An 18046-nucleotide genomic window follows, 5' to 3' on the forward strand; every position below is an offset into this window, starting at 1 on the left:
ACAGTCAAAGGCTTTGGCGTAGTCAATAAAGCAGTAGATGTTTTTCTGGATCTCACTTGTTTTTTCAGTGATCCAATGGATGTTGGCAATTTGATCTCTGGTTCCTCTGTCTTTTCTAAATCCTACTTGAACATCTCGAAGTTCACGGTTCATGTACTGTTGAAGCTCGGCTTGGAGAATTTTGAGCATTACTTTACCAGTGTGTGAGATGAGAACAATTGTGTGGTAGTTTGAATATTCTTTGGCATTGCCTTTTTTTAGGATTGGAATGAAAACTGCCAGATTAAAACATACCTAAAGCCCCTCAGACAGCATATTAAAAAGCAGAGACATTACTCTGTCAACAAAAGTCCATCTAGTCAAGGCTGTGGTTTTTCCAGTGGTCATGTATGGATGTGAGAGTTGGACTATAAAGAAAGCTGAGCACCAAAGAATTGATGCTTTTGAACTGTGGCATTGGAGAAGACTCTTGAGAGTCCCTTGGACTGCAAGGAGATCCAGCCAGTCCATTCTAAAGGAGATCAGTCCTGGGTGTTCATTGGAAGCACTGATGCTGAAGCTGAAACTCCAATACTTTGGCCACCTCATGTGAAGAACTGACTCATTTGAAAAGACCCTGATGCTGGGAAAGACTGAGAGCAGGAGGAGAAGGGGACGACAGAGGATGAGATGGATGGATGGCATCACCGACTCGATGGACTTGAGTTTGAATAAACTCTGAGAGTTGGTGATGGACAGGAAGGCCTGGAGTGCTACGGTTCATGGGGTTGCAAAGAGTCGGACATGACTGAGTGACTGAACTAAACTGAACTGAAAGCCCCTCAAAGCCAAAACTTTATTTCCAAATCAAACATGGCTCCACCTCCAACCCCAGTTGGCTTGTTACACATGTAAGCAAACAATACATAAAAACACTATCTCATCAAAATGCAGTTGCACAGCACTAAATAATTTACAACTTGGAAGGATGACAACACTCAGAATACATTGAAAACTGGATACGGATTCAATAATAATATAACAGAAAATTAAAAACAGAGAAAAGTTTTCCCATTCAGAGACATCTGTCAACAACCAGAAGGCATACTTAGAAGGACTGTTATATACTTTCACTAGTGAGGAACATTAAAAAATAATAATCATTTTAGAAAAACTGTAATTTTCAGAGACTAAGCAAAGTACAATTTGTTTTTTCAGTTTTTAATAAAGTGACAAGCTGCTTCAACCTTGTGTAAAATAATACTGAAGTAATAAGCTTTACATTTTTTTCGTCTTGTGCCCAGTTTCTCTATTCTCCAGTCCCCAACTTTCAACAAAGGAAAACATGAAAAAGAATTCTTAAATGCTTTGCAAAATATATACACACTTTCCATTAGCACCACTGTTGCCAGCTGCTTAAATTCAGCATAACCACCTACTGAAAAACAGTTTGGCTCTTTTTTTCTCCTGGTATAAGGGATGTTAGGATTTAAAATACTGTATAGAACCCAACCATCACAGTAGAAACATAAATTGTGTGGAAAAAGAAGGGATTTAAATTACAGTCTATATCTTAACAGCTGAAATAACACATATACAGATGGCTTAGAAAGGGGGTAAATGACACTGAGAAAGCAGCTTAGGCTTCTGAAATCCCACCTAAGTTTCTGTAAGTCAGTAAGTATATTCCAAGAATGTTAATGTACCAGAAAACAGTGAGTTCATTTATAAACATAAATCAAACTGTCATAACATAAGCAGAGAACAAAGAAGACTGAATGAGGTCATGTGCATTTTCAGTTTCTCTACTATGAAGTCCTCTCACTAGAGCACTTAAAGAGTAGTGAGCTAAAAAAAAAAAAAAAAGAGTAGTGAGCTGTTTACCCCTATGATATAAGAGAAGAGTAAATATTTGGTTTTTGCTTTTGTTATCATGTGCAGCAATTAGAAACATGAGTTCTTTGGTAGAGATACAACAGACATACAATTATTTAAATTTGTAGGTTTTTTAAAAAATGTGTTTCTATTGCACATATGTAAGAGAACACTTAAAATCTTACCACCAAACACCCTCTCTATTTTCCCCATCAGTTCTGAATTAATGGGAAATGGTGACAAAACAACAAAAACAAAATCAGTGAGGCCAAGAACGACCAACATTTGTCCATCTGCCCATCCAGGGAAAGTAATTCAGTTTATGTAGTGTCTCAAAAAATTGCTCTAAAGATTTTCTTGAACCAAGAGTTTGGCCTCACATTACTCCTCATCTAGACAACCTCAGAATACTTGCCAATGATTTTATTATTTTCCGTCTTATCTGAATTATTTCCTGGCATCCAATCTGGAATTCTGGTTCTCAAATTAGAATAAGCCCTACTTCTGGAGACAGTCAACCACCAGGGTGAACATTTTCTAAAGTGCCAGTGTCCATATTTCTAAGGTACAGAAAGAATGAATGCTGGCATTATTTTTCATCTGTTGTCCTTTAATATTAGCAAAGGGCCCAAAATAAACATTAGATGTTAAGAACATTATTTCTCCATAAGACATAAAACTTATGCCTGTAATCAATCATTTTCTTGTTGCATGAATCAAAAGTGTACAAATTCTTTAGATGCTCTCAAGTGAAAAAATTTTAATCTAACAAGTGTCTAGCAACCCACCAGATATCATTACCAAGGTAGTCGCAGTCTCAGATCAGTACAGGATGTTCAGTATGATGATCTATCTGTAAGATGGACCTATCTCCCTGACTACTGCTGAAAGCTCTGTCTGCTGTAGAGAGTTCACATACCACTTAGAATACATACTGCTTAGAATTATATACCAGTATGTAAACTCGTAATATAAACAGTCTTCCCTGGTGGCTCAGACAGTGAAGAATCCCACCTACAATGCAGGAAACCCAGGCTCGATCCCTGGGGTACAAAGATACCCTGGAGGGGGAAACGGCAACCCACTCCAGTATGCCTAGAGAGTTCCATGGACAGAGGAGCCTGGTGGGCTACAGTCATGGGGTCGCAAAGAGTTGAACATGACTGAGCGACTAACACTTTCACTTTTTTCACTTTAGAATTATAAAACTATCATATTACCTTCTCCTTCTTTGGTAATATAAATGCACCAACCACTGGGCAATAAAAGGCCATATGATAGCGAAGGTTAATGCACCAGGAGACATCTCGAAGGGCCACCAAGATGGTCTCTGAGAAAATAAAGTAAGCTGGTCACCAATCTGTTACATGTATAAACTTAAAAACACACCTAGTTCATAATTTTTAAAATATACAACAAATAAAAGATTTCATTCCTCCTAAAGGGAGGGAGATAATTTTAGAGCATAATTCAATAACATAGACTTTCAGAAGTACTTCAGACTTATAAGACAAACATAGATATATAATTTTTAAAATCTTTTACTTTGTATAGTAGTGTAGCCAATCAACAAACAATGTTGTGATAGTTTCAGGTAAAGAGCAAACAGATTCAGCCATACATATACATATATCCATTCTCCCCAAACTCCCCTCCCATCCAGACTGCTACATAACACTGAGCAGAGTCCCCTGTGCTATACAGTAGGGCCTTGTTGGTTATCCATTCTAAATACAGCAGTGTGCACATGTCCATCCCAAACTCTCCCTTCGCCCGACCCTTTCCCCAAGGTGACCAGAAGTTTGTTCTCCAAGTCTTTGATTCTCTTTTCTGTTTTAAAACAAATATATCTTAAACCTCAAAGTTCAAAATGGTAAATATTATTTTGAAAACTTTAAGAGTATCATATAATCTATATTTATTGTAACCTGTTTGAAACCCTGGCGCTTAAATTTAAGAAAAGAATTTCTTACTGGTGAAGTGGGCTGATTACTGATCTGTAATGCTGATGATTTTGCCTATAAATACAAACAAACAGTGATTTAGCTTTGACAGAAAAAATACAGTACTTTTTTCCTATTTCCTGTCTTTTAAAAAAAGCCTGAAATATTAGTTTATTCTCTAATTATGATTATTCTGAAACTCACAGTGACCAAATTAAAAGTCCCTTAAAGTTGCCAGCCAAATAGTTATCTTTGGCATTTTATGTTTTATAGTAGTTCAAATATAAAATTATCAAAATAAAACCTCAAATTAATGAGCCATTACTTTTTTTTTTTTTGAGCCATTACTTCTTTTACACTCTTTGTAAATTACCTTCTCAACATTTCTTAATTCCTTAAATTCCATATATACTACCTACTTACAAACATTCAAGGAGAACTACAGCCCTGATCATTAAGAATGTAAAAAATGTAAAGATTATGTGAACAATATCCAAATATTTGTTTTGGAAATTCATGATCAGCTATAGCAAACCATAGTGGAGGTCAAATCATAACTTTTCCTTTCTCTCTGCCTAGAAGTTTTCATCTTAAAAATAATTTACATTAAGAAAGGGGAAGTTAGTGTATTGCCCCCAGAGCATTTTAAAAAGAGGTCAAAGCAGAGGACCATGCTTACTATAAAACGATGACACTTCAATGATGGACTCTAGGACATCAGCTACAGTCTCTGTTAGTGCCTAAAACTGTACTATTAGACAATTCTTATTCTCCTATTCTTCTTCTTCCTACTTCCAACGTGGTACTCCTAATTTTATAGACTGAAAATTTCCTATTACTTAAGTGGTATGTGGCTTTTGGCACAGTCTTTTCTGAAATAATATTTTCAAAAGTAGAACCTTTTAAAAATCATTAATCTCCTCTGATATGTTGTAAATCAGATTTTTTTTTTCCAGATTTATTTTTTAATGTAACAGCAAATAATTACTGTGGCCCCTACTTGGAATGAGGCTCCATACTTAAGCAGCAGTAAATAAAATAGCTCCTACAACCATGGTGTTTAGTAGTCTAACCAGAAAGAGATATTAAACACACAGTACCAAAAAATCCCACATTCAACATTGAAAAACCATTTTTTTTTTGAAAAACCATTTTCTAAATTGTTACTGTGTAGCATTTTGTGCTTCCAGAATCTCTTTCTTAGCAAAACCATTCAAATCAGTGTGTTTGAATATTTTTCTCAGTGTGTTTGAATACACCTCTTGATAAAACATCATCTGAGCCCTGTTCCCTAAAAATAACTTGTTACTTAACTGCTAAAATAAGGTTTGGGTAGTATTTGTGTGGTCCATTTAAATCAGATTAACACAGATTCCAGCTGCACACTATTTGACAGGATTAACAGCAGATTAAGACAAGACAAATGCAGAAGCCCACCTGTGATGCCGCCAGCATCTCCAGTTTGTGGAGTCTCTGGAGGACGTTCTGCATGTCCTCCTGCAGGCGCATGAGCACAAGCGCGATCTGCTCGTTCAGGCTGCCCCTTGAGCCTCTGTCCGAACCCCAGCGTTCCCCATCACCTCCACTTCCCACTTGCTGACCCTTGCTTCCTTCGCTCAAATGCTGCATCCTGTGCCCTATTTTAAGAGACCAAAATAAATTATTTTTTGGCTCAGTGGTAAAGAATCCACCTGCCAATGCAAGAGACACAGGTTTGATCCCTGGGTCAAGAGGATCCCCTGGAGCAGGAAACAGCAACCCACTCCAGTATTGTTGCCTGGGAAATTCCATGGACAGAGGGGCCTGGCAGGCTACAGTCCATGGAATTGCAAAAGAGGGACATGACTTAGCACCTAAACAACAATCATTTTTATAAAAGTAGAAATGGTGGGGCTTGGGTTTTGGTTTTTGGTGTGGTTTTTTTTTTTTTTTTTTTTTCATTTTTTCTCTGTTTCTTTGAGATTTAAATTTCCAAAAGTGGAAGCAATAAGAAAGTACACAAAATAGTACACTATTAAAATCAAAGAAGTTGACATAGGTGGAAACTTCTATTTACACTTACTGTTTTTTTTGCTAAGGTTTTATAATGTACCTAACAAACTAGTACACAACTCAATGTATATAATATATAAATAATACACATATTTGAGTAATTCTTAAGAATTATTTACTAGTATAATAACAAGATTGAAAAATATGAAAACTGTTTCTTTTAGAGTACTGAGAGCTACACCAAATAGCCATGTTTTCTTATTTGGTCACTGTAAGCCTCCCAAAGGTTTTTAAGTGATTTTTCTTATAAATTCCATCATACTTACAGACATATAGAAACCTCACTACTATTAACATGTGGTTATCTATCCATCCATTTATTCCCTACACATATATTTACAGAATTGGCATTACCCCTTATATGTGATTTTGTGTACTACTTTTTAAAAGATACTATGAACATTTGTGTGTTCATAACAAATTTTATTTTAAATAATAAAATTGTATTCCAGTTCCAATAACACTGAAATGGCTATGTGAATTCATTAGTAAGACCAAGAAGTAATTTACTCAATTGTTTTCCACTTTTGGATAGTTAAGATGACTCCAAATTTTTGCGATTACAAATAACATTGCAATGAATATTTTTGTATATAAATTCTTGTCCAAATTTCTGTTGATTCCTTTAGGTCAGACAAATTCAAAGAAGAATTTCTCGGTGAAAGGATAACAACTCTGTTGTGGTTTTTAATAAATGTTGCCAAGTTATTTTTAAGAAAGACTGAAACTTTGTTTGTTTGTTTGTTTGTTTGTTTTTTGGCTGAGCTGCATTGGGAATCCTAGTTTCCTAATCAGGGATCAAACCCACGCCCCCTACACTGGGAATGCAGAGTCCTAACCACTGAACTGCCAGGGAAGTCCAAAAGAGTTTTGTATTGCAGTGTGTAAAAGGTACTACCGTGTTACCTTACCCTTGCAGAAATGGGATATCACAAGTTTTACATGTTTGCTAATATAATGTGTAAGTTTTAAACATTATTATAGGGAAATTCCCTGGCAGTCCAAGGGTTAAGACTCCATGCTTCCACTTCAGGGGGCAGGGATTCAATTCCTGATCAGGAAATAAGGTCCTGTATGCTGCATGGCACGGCCAAAAGACAAAAATTTTAAAAAAGGTGACGGGACACATATTTGGCTACCTTAAAGAAGTGTGTAAAAGATATGGAAATAGACATGCTTTCCCCCATATCTTCAAAGAATACAGTGCTATGCCCTGTAGAGTCAAAGGAGAGAACCAAACATAAAGGAAAATGGTCAGATGTTCTGAGGATAACTCTCAACACTCCCTTTGCCAAAGGACAGTCCTGGTGCCTCTCCTATCGAGAACCTCCCCATTTCATTAATTCCCTTATAAAGGCAGTGAGAACAAAACATAAGTACCACATACCTCTCCCTCTCCTAATGTTAGAGAATTCCTCACTTTCTCCAGCCCGTTTCTCGCGGTGCGGGGCGCCACTGTTACTCCCGCCGTCCTCTCCCCCGCGCTTTACTTCACCTTTGCCTTCAACTGCTGCTACCTGCATGTCCCCAGTGCTACCGTCCCCAGGAAGTACTTGAACATCTTCAGGAAAGCCAGAACTTTCCAACGGTTGACTGGGATTACCACCCAAGTAATAGGAAAATGGTCCGTTGTTTGATATAAAGCCGTCTAAAGACTACAAATGGAAAACAGTCACACATCACCAAGTTCTTATGACAAGTGAAGAATTACTGGCTTTATGAAGTGTTTTTTTTTAATGTTATCATAGAAAATATTATTTTTCTAAAAAATGTCAACTCATTTTCTGCCTCCCATCTGCAGGGAAGAAATGGGATGGAGATGATTCATCTATGAGCAAAGAACTGAGATACTTGGCAATGAATTGTTCTCATGAGTCATTCATCCAAGAAACATTTAAATACCTACAGTTAATGTGTTCAAAAAGCACTGTCACAACATTGTAAATCAATTATACTGCAATAAAGTTAAAAATAATGAATTAACGAATTTTAAAATAAAAAATAAAATAAATTGAAAAGAAATTTAGAAGGAACTATGTTAGAATAGGGGTGGGGAAAGACCGGGGCGGGGGGATATATAAACAACAAGCATAAATAGAACTGTCAAAACCACCTTAGCTGTTACCAGGAAAAGTTGTCAAAAAGGAAAAATAAAATTCATGTACTTTAATGGTTTTTCCAAAGTTCGCTTTTAATACCAAATCTTTTTTTTTTTTAATCAAGTTATTTTTTTTTTTTTCCATTTATTTTTATTAGTTGGAGGCCAATTACTTTACAATATTGTAGTGGCTTTCGCCATACATTGACATGAATCAGCCATGGATTTACATGTGTTCCCCATCCCAATCCCCCCTCCCACCTCCCTCCCCACCCCATCCCTCTGGGTCTTCCCAGTGCACCAGCCCGGAGCACTTGTCTCATGCATCCAACCTAGGCTGGTGATCTGTTTCACCCTTGATAATATACATGTTTCAATGCTGTTCTCTCTAAACATCCCACCCTCGCCTTCTCCCACGGAGTCCAAAAGTCTGTTCGGTACATCTTTATCTCTTTTTCTGTTTTGCATATAGGGTTATCGTTACCATCTTTCTAAATTCCATATATATGCATTAGTATACTGTATTGGTCTTTATCTTTCTGGCTTACTTCACTCTGTATAATGGTTTCATCCATCTCATTAGAACTGATTCAAATGAATTCTTTTTAATCAATACCAAATCTTAATTAACTGAAATTTTAAAAAGTATTTCCACTCAAAATTTCAGTCTAACGTATTAGTCAACGTGAAGAACAGATTTATTTAAGTTATTCAATCTTCTTGACCGTTAATGTCTCAGACATAAGGACTAGCATAAGGAATTCACCTTCTGCCTCCCATCCCACCTCTCTCAGAATATTTATAAATGTAAATACATTATAAATTATAATATTTAAATATTTTGAATAGTCAGAAATTTTATATATTTTTTAACTCACAAAAGAACAAAATACAAATGTTTAAACATTTTACAGGCACGTTTTCAAAGTGGTGAAAAGCATACACATCTGTTATTAGCAGAAGTTATGCATGGAATTTGAATATATCACTTTGAAAACTTACCAATTAAAAAAATGTTATTTTTACCTCTTCTTGCCCAAATTGCTCCATGGAATCACAGTAAACTTCACTGTCTGAATCACTTGTCAAATGCTGAATTCCTGAAATATCTTCAACATGATCATCATTTACATCTAAATATAAACAAATGTCCAGGTAGAATAGTTATTCTCTAATTGAAGAAAAATGCATTTATTTCATTTTCAAAACTTATTGGCTCCATATTATTGTCATATTGGGATGGAGATATGAAAGTTGATTTACTTTAACTTACCAAAAATTTAAATTCAATCTAATTTTTATGTAAGAAGATTATAAAGTATTTTATCATGGAATTTTACAAAGATAATGTCCAGATCAAGCTTATAAAAAACCTAATAACACGTAAGAAAAAAACTGACTACCTGCTAGGGCCTTAAATCTGGGATGCAACCATGCATGTTTGGTTGTTATATTAAGAAATGGTATTTCTTGGCTTCTTGAGTGAATTGCAGCAATGTCAATAATTCACTGTATACATACTATATGCTCATCCCTAGAGCCCTAACTTATAAAAAGACTGTAACTTACCTTGCTGACTTGAGAACAAAAGTGTCATATAATTAGAGCCTGAGTTAAAAGAAACATCAGTAATAAAAGCAAAAATTTCCAAGATTTTATTTTAAAATGCCACATAAAAACACAATAAAAAATGTCTAAGAAAAATATAAAAGCCCACCCCTAATTCAGTCTTTCAAAGAGATAACCCTTATAATAGCAATAAACCCTAAGATGTTACTCATAAGAGGTTTTTAAAAATTCTCAGCTGCTCCTAAATATCTTAAAATTACTAAAAGAGTATTCTATACATAGGAAAGAAGCCAGAGAAACAAATTTTGATGGGGACAGTACCTTGGTGAACGCAGACAACAGTTTTTCCAGTCTGCTCCAAGTTTTCATCTACAGATTTTACTTCCTCAGTGCATCGGCCATTCAGGGAAGGACCGGCATGAATGCTGTTCTGTACGCCCTGCACAAAGCTGTCTTTATCATAGCCATTAGTGACAATGATTTCCAAATTCTTATGGTCTGCAGATTTCTTCATCATTTTCTTATCTTTCATGTGAAAAGGGAGAGATTCATAAAAGTTCACTGCAGGAAAACTTCTGTACACTATGTTCTAATATTGGGTAGTCATTTCTCCAGCCTAAGATAATCCTTTTGAAGGGCTTCCCACTTGGATCAGAGAGACAGGATGCTCCTTGAAAATGGGTTAATTACATGCTGAGAGCTCACCCAAACTGTGTTGGTTTCAAAACTGCTTTGGTTGCATGTGAATCTCCTCAAATCCCTTTCAAGAGTTACTCTCTCAAGGTCCTTTCACTCTCTCAGACATAGGCAAATTGCTTTGAGACCTGGTCAAACTAAGAGGTCTATACAGCCAATAAAAAGAGCCTTCAAAGAAGGTATTACTTGTCAGACTTTATTGGAAAGTGAAGGCAAAACTAAGCTGTATGGTTTGTTTTAGTGTCTTTCTGGCCCCTCCTTTCTAAAATCCCCCAAAGAATCACTGGTACTCTTACTCACAAGCCCCCCCCCCCCCCAATGCAATACCCCATGATTCCAACATTCCCTGTTCATCAGAATCTCTGCCTGTATCCTATTCCCTGGAACCCATACTGTTCTTGACTCGATATTGAGGGTTGAATTGTCTCGTCTCCTTGGTAACAATATGCATATTTATAAACGGGATACATTTCTAATGCAGCGTTTCAGGCACTGCCTTTACAGGAGTGGCCTCTCCTCATCAGCCTTCAGGGAACATCAGCCCATCTCTGCTTAAGGCTGGCTGTCCCTGACCTCTGTAGTAGAGCATCTTGGTCCACAACAAACCTAGTTAGAGGTCACAAGTCCAGGCACTCCACGCACCCTGATCACACACAATACCAAGTTAGTCTACACCTCTCTACAGCCTTTCATCTTAGTTAATGCAAAGTGATCAGCCCATCGCCCAAAGATTACCGCTATCACGTTGTTCTGGTCCTTTCGTGTCTTCTTGGGCCTCTTCTTCCTCAGATTCAGCTCCACTATCACTGCTTTCAGCTTTACCATTAACAGTTTTGGCATTTGGAGTAGAAGCTAGAACATTACCAAGATCTAAAATACAAAATGACCATTTCAACTTTATGCTGTAACACACAATCATGTTATAATTTACAAATAATACCTTGTGTAATTCACAAATAACTAATAAAATAATCTTGAAGTAAAAAGTTAGAATGTTAATATATAATTAACAGTATTATTTTCTTCAACTATAAATATATGTACATTACATTATTTCCTCCAGTTATCTGTTCACAACAAAATGGTAACACTATCTTAAATTCTTTCTAAACAAGGCAGAGGATAAATTATTTTAACACTGATCAAAATGTAAAGGTAAGAAATGAATGATCTTTATACACAGTAAATGAAGAGACAGTTGTTACATATATTAGCATGCTGAAAACAAACACCTTTGGCCCTAAAAGCACTCATGAATATTATGGTTGGACTGCATTAAAAAGTGTTTTATCCTTTTATTACCTTTAGGGCTTCAGGTGCATAAAATTACATTACTATGTCTTTACACAGTAAGTGTAAAGTTAATCTTCTTTGTTTTAAGCATGAGTTTAAAAAAAGAAAAAGCATTAGTTAATGCGATCAATCACTTAAAGGGAGCAAATTGTCCTATTACCCAAAGTCATACCTTGAGAGTAAATACATCAAAGGTTCTCAAACATTTTCATGGATAGGAATCACCTGAGATCTAGTTAAAATGCAGGTTCTGAATTGATAAATCTAGGGTAATCTAAGATTCTGGATTTCCATAAAAATCCCATGTGATGCCAATGCTGATGGTTACTGGACCACATTCTGAGACACTGGGGATTATATTTCCATAATTCTGAGATATTGAAGGCATCCTAAGTGGCTCTTGACCAAAAACAGTGGCCTTCCTCCACAAACATCTGGGCTTTACTCTCAATTATACAGGTCCATTCTGGATGCTTCCATGCATCTCAAATAACCTATTAAATCTCCATTCATCTTTAACAGTCAGGCTTATAGCCTTATTTAAATCTCCCTAATCAGTAGCAGTAATAAGTAAAACTTCAACTCTATAGTCAACATTGAGCTCTGTCCCCTCTCAGAGAATCATGATGATAGTACAGCTTTTGAATCTTCCTTACTCTTCCCCTGACAACCAGAAAAAATAAATAAAAACTGACAATAAGTAAAATAAAGAAACACCCACCACTCACAGAGACCTTCAACAAAGAAAGCAACAGGGAACCACCTAACCCCTGTCATCAAATGGATGTTTGTTAGCGAAACACCAGACAGCAACAAAAGCAGCCCCGTACCACCTCTGTGATGAGAGCTGCAGAAAGCATGAAGAATTATTAATAAGAGCTACTCAACATCCAAAAATCAACATAGTACACCATAGTAGCCGACTAAAGGACAAAACCCACATGATTATCACAATGGATGCAGAAAAGGCACTTGACAAAACCCAACACTCAACAATACTGAAGAAATGGAGAATACAAGAGAAATTTCTCAGTATGATAAAGGGCATTTATGAAAACTTACAACTAGAATCATACTTTATGTTAAAAGACTGAATGCTTTGTTCCTAAAACAAGGAAGAAGACAAAGATGTACTGTAAGTTCTACCTGGGGCTATCAGGCAAGAAAAATAAATAAAAGGCATCCAGATTGGAAAGGAAGAAGTAAAATGACCTCTGTTTGCAAATGACATGCTCTTATACACAGAAAATGCTAAGTAATCTACCAAAAAAATCTATAAGAAATAATAAATGGAAAAAAAAAAGAAATAATAAATGGTTCAGTAAGGTTGTAAGATACAAGATCAATACACAAAAATCAATGTATTTCTACAAACTACCAATAAACAATCCAAAAATGAAATTAGAAGAGTCAATTTACAATAGCTGCAAAAAGAATAAAATAACTAGCCACACATTTGACAAAAGACAGTGTAAGGAAAAAAAAAAAAAAAGACAGTGTAAGGACTATGCACTGCAAATGATAGTACATTGTTGAAAGAAATTAAAGAAGATCTAAAGAAATGGATTGGAAGGTAGTATTATTCAGCTGACAATACTCCCCAAAACGATCTATAATTCTTTATAATCCCTAACAAAATCTCGGCTAGGCATTTTTATAAAAATTGACATGCTAACTCTGAAATGCATAGGGAATGCAGGGAATCAAGAACTGACAAAACAATTTTGAAAAAGAACTAAGTTGGAAAGCTCATATTTCCTGATTTCAAAACTTAACTACGTATGTTCTGAAAAAGCCCATGTGACACAGATAATCTGTTCTACTTGGCCTGTTTTAATAAGAACAAAAAGAACTACTTCTAATAAGATTCTTTGTTTAAAAAAATATATATATAAAAAATTCAAGATTACCAACTGTCTTGCAATTTGGCAGTATCTTACAAAAGTGGAAACACCCATCAAACACTCATAACTTGTGATTTAGCAATTACATTTCTAATATAATTTATTACTTGTATAGCTCCACCTATGTAAAATTACATTTGTACATGGTTACTTTCAGCAGCAGGCTTTGAAAATCAGAAGAGGAAACAATCTAAATTCCTTTAGAGTATCACAGGTTAAATAAATTATGGTGTAGCTCCACATCCCTCACAATCCTTGGATCTAGATATGGTTTGAAATCCAGAGTTTTCTAACTTTGCAAAGGTCATATACTGTATATAACGTGTATTATACAACACCTTCAATAGAATCTAAGGCAGCTCTCACTAAAAAATTTAAAAAAATAATATTTTTACAGCAAAACATAGTAATAGGCAAAATTAGAATAAAAACTTAAAATAGTCTCAAGACATTTCAGATCAAGGTTTGCTCCTCCTACACATATTAGGACACGTTTTTCTGCCAAATGGGTTACCAAAAAAGCTTTATCAAGCCTTTTGAAATTTTTAATTATAGCTAAGGGATTGTGGATCTGAGACTTCATTATCTGAAACTTCATTAGTTTTTTCAACATTTGCCTCTGGCTGTAGGCTGGACACAGCCAAACCAGGTCCAGAATTATTCCCTTCTGCATCCTAGAAACACACTTCAGAGAAAGAAAACATTGATAGTCTTTTCTGACTTCTGACTTGAGTAAGTATGAAATATAAAGAACGTGATTTGTTAATGTTTGACCCCTCGAGTAGACAAATCAGATACAGAGGGTGTGGTACTGAGTCATACACAGTAAAAATCACCGTCAGTTATGATGGCAGACACAATCTATAGACCTTATGACAGGACAGGAAGATTACTGTTTCCATCAATTAGTAAAAGATGGAATGGGATGCCAGGGAAAAAGAAAGTAAGGATGGCCAAGCTGATTTTTATTTAAAACATATATGACAGTCATTTAAAATGACTCTTACTGGCTCATTTTACTTGGCTTTCCAAAACAATTTGAAGAGCAAATGTTGACAGTTAATACCAGCAATTCTGCAGATTTTTCAGCTCCTGCTAGTACATAAAAGATAAGCCTTTCAATTCTTTACTGAGAACATCAAAACACAATTCTAAAAAAAAGAAGACAAGTGAGGTGAATTCACTGACCTCTTGTTTTAAACACTCTAAAACTCTAGCTACACTAAAGTTAGACCATACTATAAACATAATCACTTAAAATTAGCTAGCAAGTCATTTCAGCCATAGCACTGCTAATGCAATTCATAAAGCAAATGGAAAATATAAAATATGAATCATAAAAACAAAACCATGAATTCTGTTACAATTCTGTATACAAATAAACCACCTGTCATATTTTAATAACTCAGGGTTAAAAATTAGGGTTTTTAATATTTTGGAAATTGGTGCAATGTATTTGCTTAGAAAAAAAACTCTTGAGTGAAAAGCTTGTTAAGTTATATAAATTTGTGCAGAATTCTTCTGACATATAAATTTTGAACAAAATTTTCACATGGATTTCATTTATTCCTACCTTCTAAGCATTTAGAGATTTTCTCCAGTCGGACTGGCATGTGAAAATGAAAAAAAAATTAGACATATAAATGTTAATACACACATAATATATCAATTGCTCAGTGAAAAACTAGGTAAAAGAGTCCAACCTGAGGTTAAATCAGAACTTCTGCCACTTTTCTTGTCTTCTACAATTTCATAAAATGGACCAATGACATGTAGCAATTCTTCAACTTTTTCAGTCATCGGCATAGTTTCGAGAATCTGTAATGAAATGAAACAAATCTTGTGAAAACCAACTATTAATATGATCTACACTGTAACCAAATAATATATTTATAATTTACTTACTGATGAACTTTGAGAAGTTCCTTTACAGACTCCTCAAAGTATTTATGTTAATTACATATTAATGTATATACACTACCCTAGAAAAATTTCAGGCTAAGATTTAAAAGCGTTCTCATTTTGAAAACTACTTTACATAAGCTTTGTGTAAAATTTACATGATAACCTATATATTGTGCATTAAACACTAAAGGCACTAATGTAAAATAAAATAGAAAACTGTGGGACTACAGTAAAATTCTTGTGTTTGGTATTTAAAAAGGTACTTAAGGAAGGTAGGACATGGTAACCACTTTCAGACATCTTCATGACTATGGGCCAATTTAGAATCATCAGAGTTAAAAGGCAAGGCAAATTAAATGAAAAAGCATTCAAATAAACAGTCATCAGGTGGTGACTGGCAAATTATTTCTATATGTGGAATTTTTAAAATTTATTTTTAATTGGAGGATAGTTGCTTTAAAATATTCTGTTGGTTTCTGCCACACATCAACATGAATCAGCCATAGATATACATATGTCCCCTCTCTCTTAAATCTCCCTCCCACCTCCTACCTATATATGGAATATTTTACAGATATTAAAAAGTCTAAGATTAGTTCTGTGTGTGCTGATTGGGAAAATATCTATAATATTTTTTTTACAGGCAGACAGCTAATTGCTGCACAGTATGTTCAATATGATACCACTATTGGTTTTCTTTCCATTTTTAAATAACAGGATACATATATGTACATATATATATATGTCTTTTCTGTATCAATCTGCAAAATATAATTAAAAGTAATTACCACTAAAGAATTAAAATGGAGGGAATGAGGAAAGATTATAACAATATTTAAGGTAAAAAAAAAAAAAGAATGGTATCAAACCAAAGCTGTAGATTATCTTTCTCTCTGCTTTTGAAAGGTTCCTTTGTTGTGCTACTGATACAGTTAACAACTAGAAGAACTAAGCTCTGACCTCTGTTACAGATAAACAAAGTCCACCAAATAAAACTGTGAAAACGTAACAAAATGCACAACTCTGAGCAGTGTAGAAGAGATTAAACCGAAGCAAATCAGTCTGAATCTACCAAATAAAGAATATTACTAAGAGATTAATACTGTCGAAGGATCTGGCAAAAACAATTCCTTTTTACAGATTTTCTCATAAAGAAACGTTATGTTACATTATCAGACAGATCTAGATTTCACAACTTCTAATCTATCGCAACATACAAATATGGTCCTTTATAAAAAGGCATTAAGATCATCTTTAAAATGACAATTTAAAATGATTTCTTCATTAAATTGCTTCTGGAAGAGCTAATTAATAAAGAATGCCCTCCTTACTAGTTACCAGACAAACTAAAAGCATCCTTATCTTATTCTCCTTATGAAGAATTTTCACATTCACAGAAAAAAGCTTGTTAGTGAGAAATCTACTGATAGGAACATCTCAATTTATGAGTCAACACTTATACGAGAACACTGTTGGAGAGTTTTATTACCTATTTCTTATTAAAAGTTTCAAAGCAGAAATGTTTTAAAGACAGTCCAGGTAAGTCCCAGACTTCTGAGAAAGGAAAATCAATATTTTAAAAGGTTCCTATTCATATACTTTCTGCAGAAGCCAACTATAGAGAAAAATAGGAAAGATGAAAAAAAAACAAAATACCATGTCACCACGATGTGATCTACCTTCAAGAAAAAACTGCACCTTAAGATGAACTTTGATATAAAGCCCTGATAAAGTCAATAATCTAGATTCTGTATTCTAATGTAATACAATCTCCTTGTTCCTTAAAACAAAGCAGTTAGGCTGATAGAAAAATTAAGGTGGCCCTGAAAAGTTTTATTTTCTATTATGAATTATTTTCCTTACCTTTTTCATTTCTTCAACATAAGCAATCATGGCTTCCTCTTTGGTCATATCACCCAGAGAACTCCATGCATCCCTAGAAATGAAGATATCCAAATAAAAACAGAAAGACACCTAATTTCAATTGCTTAGAATGCAATTTACAGTTACTGCTATAGGGTCATTAATTTAAAATAGGCTTTACTTAAAGCTACTAATATAAACATTAACATGTTTCCAAAGGATCTCTTTAAATGCACCAAACTTGAAGAAAAATATCACTGAGTAAAATGGCAAATTGAGTAGTATCTAAAACTAAGAAGTATAAAAAATATATATATATAATAGATTACAGAGGCCACATTATACAGACTACAGGCCACAGACACTACACACTGTTCATGACTATTTGCTAAAAACTCTTTAAAGTCTTTATCATTATAAAGAACATTGACAAAAATGAACATTTTAGAAAATTTTACAAGCATTGTCACAGTCATGTTTCAAATGAACAGAAGTTTTGGTTAATTTAAATAAGAGTCCAACTTAGACACTTGAAAAATGGAAAAGTTTTCTTACTTCTAAAAAAACTGAAAATGTGAGGGACAAGAAAAATTTAAAGTGATGATGAGAAGAGCCTTTTGAAATTTTTGCCTAAAATGAAAACCTCTCTTTTTAGAGATATTTTCCAGAAGCAGTTTAACTCCACCAAAGGTCAATTCTGAGGAAAATCATTAATAAATATTCTTCAAACAGTTTAAATACCATATTGCTGTTACCTTTAAGCTAGTATCTTGGGACTTTTCAAAAAGATCTTAGAGGAAAGTACAGGACTAAGAAATCATCAAAGGAGTTTAAGGGCTTTCAGTGCAGGGTGAACTTAGCCATCAAAA

At 34.6% G+C, this 18046-nt stretch overlaps 2 protein-coding genes across 4 annotated transcripts in view; one reads left to right on the forward strand and one right to left on the reverse strand.

The window, feature by feature from the left end:
* Nucleotides 1-8462, forward strand: part of MASTL (microtubule associated serine/threonine kinase like) — a 48602-nt gene extending 40140 nt beyond the window's left edge. Inside the window, exon 12 of the mRNA XM_061126098.1 lies at nucleotides 7651-8462. Coding sequence (XP_060982081.1) covers nucleotides 7651-7793 — 143 coding nt within the window. The 3' untranslated portion in view covers nucleotides 7794-8462. The remainder of the gene's footprint in view (nucleotides 1-7650) is intronic.
* Nucleotides 1-18046, reverse strand: part of ACBD5 (acyl-CoA binding domain containing 5) — a 30858-nt gene that overhangs the window by 6658 nt on the left and 6154 nt on the right. For 2 of the 3 annotated variants that reach the window (XM_061126104.1, XM_061126102.1), the window contains exons 4-13: nucleotides 17178-17250; nucleotides 15113-15227; nucleotides 14983-15015; nucleotides 10948-11082; nucleotides 9838-10041; nucleotides 8974-9080; nucleotides 7237-7504; nucleotides 5235-5434; nucleotides 3828-3872; nucleotides 3075-3184 (exon numbers count right to left, since the gene is read on the reverse strand). In XM_061126104.1, coding sequence (XP_060982087.1) covers nucleotides 3075-3184; nucleotides 3828-3872; nucleotides 5235-5434; nucleotides 7237-7504; nucleotides 8974-9080; nucleotides 9838-10041; nucleotides 10948-11082; nucleotides 14983-15015; nucleotides 15113-15227; nucleotides 17178-17250 — 1290 coding nt within the window. The remainder of the gene's footprint in view (nucleotides 1-3074; nucleotides 3185-3827; nucleotides 3873-5234; nucleotides 5435-7236; nucleotides 7505-8973; nucleotides 9081-9837; nucleotides 10042-10947; nucleotides 11083-14982; nucleotides 15016-15112; nucleotides 15228-17177; nucleotides 17251-18046) is intronic. The other variant, XM_061126103.1, reaches the window with a different exon arrangement.

This window comes from Dama dama, chromosome 23 (genome assembly GCF_033118175.1).
Source record: "Dama dama isolate Ldn47 chromosome 23, ASM3311817v1, whole genome shotgun sequence".
In the NCBI taxonomy this organism is placed as follows: domain Eukaryota; kingdom Metazoa; phylum Chordata; class Mammalia; order Artiodactyla; family Cervidae; genus Dama; species Dama dama.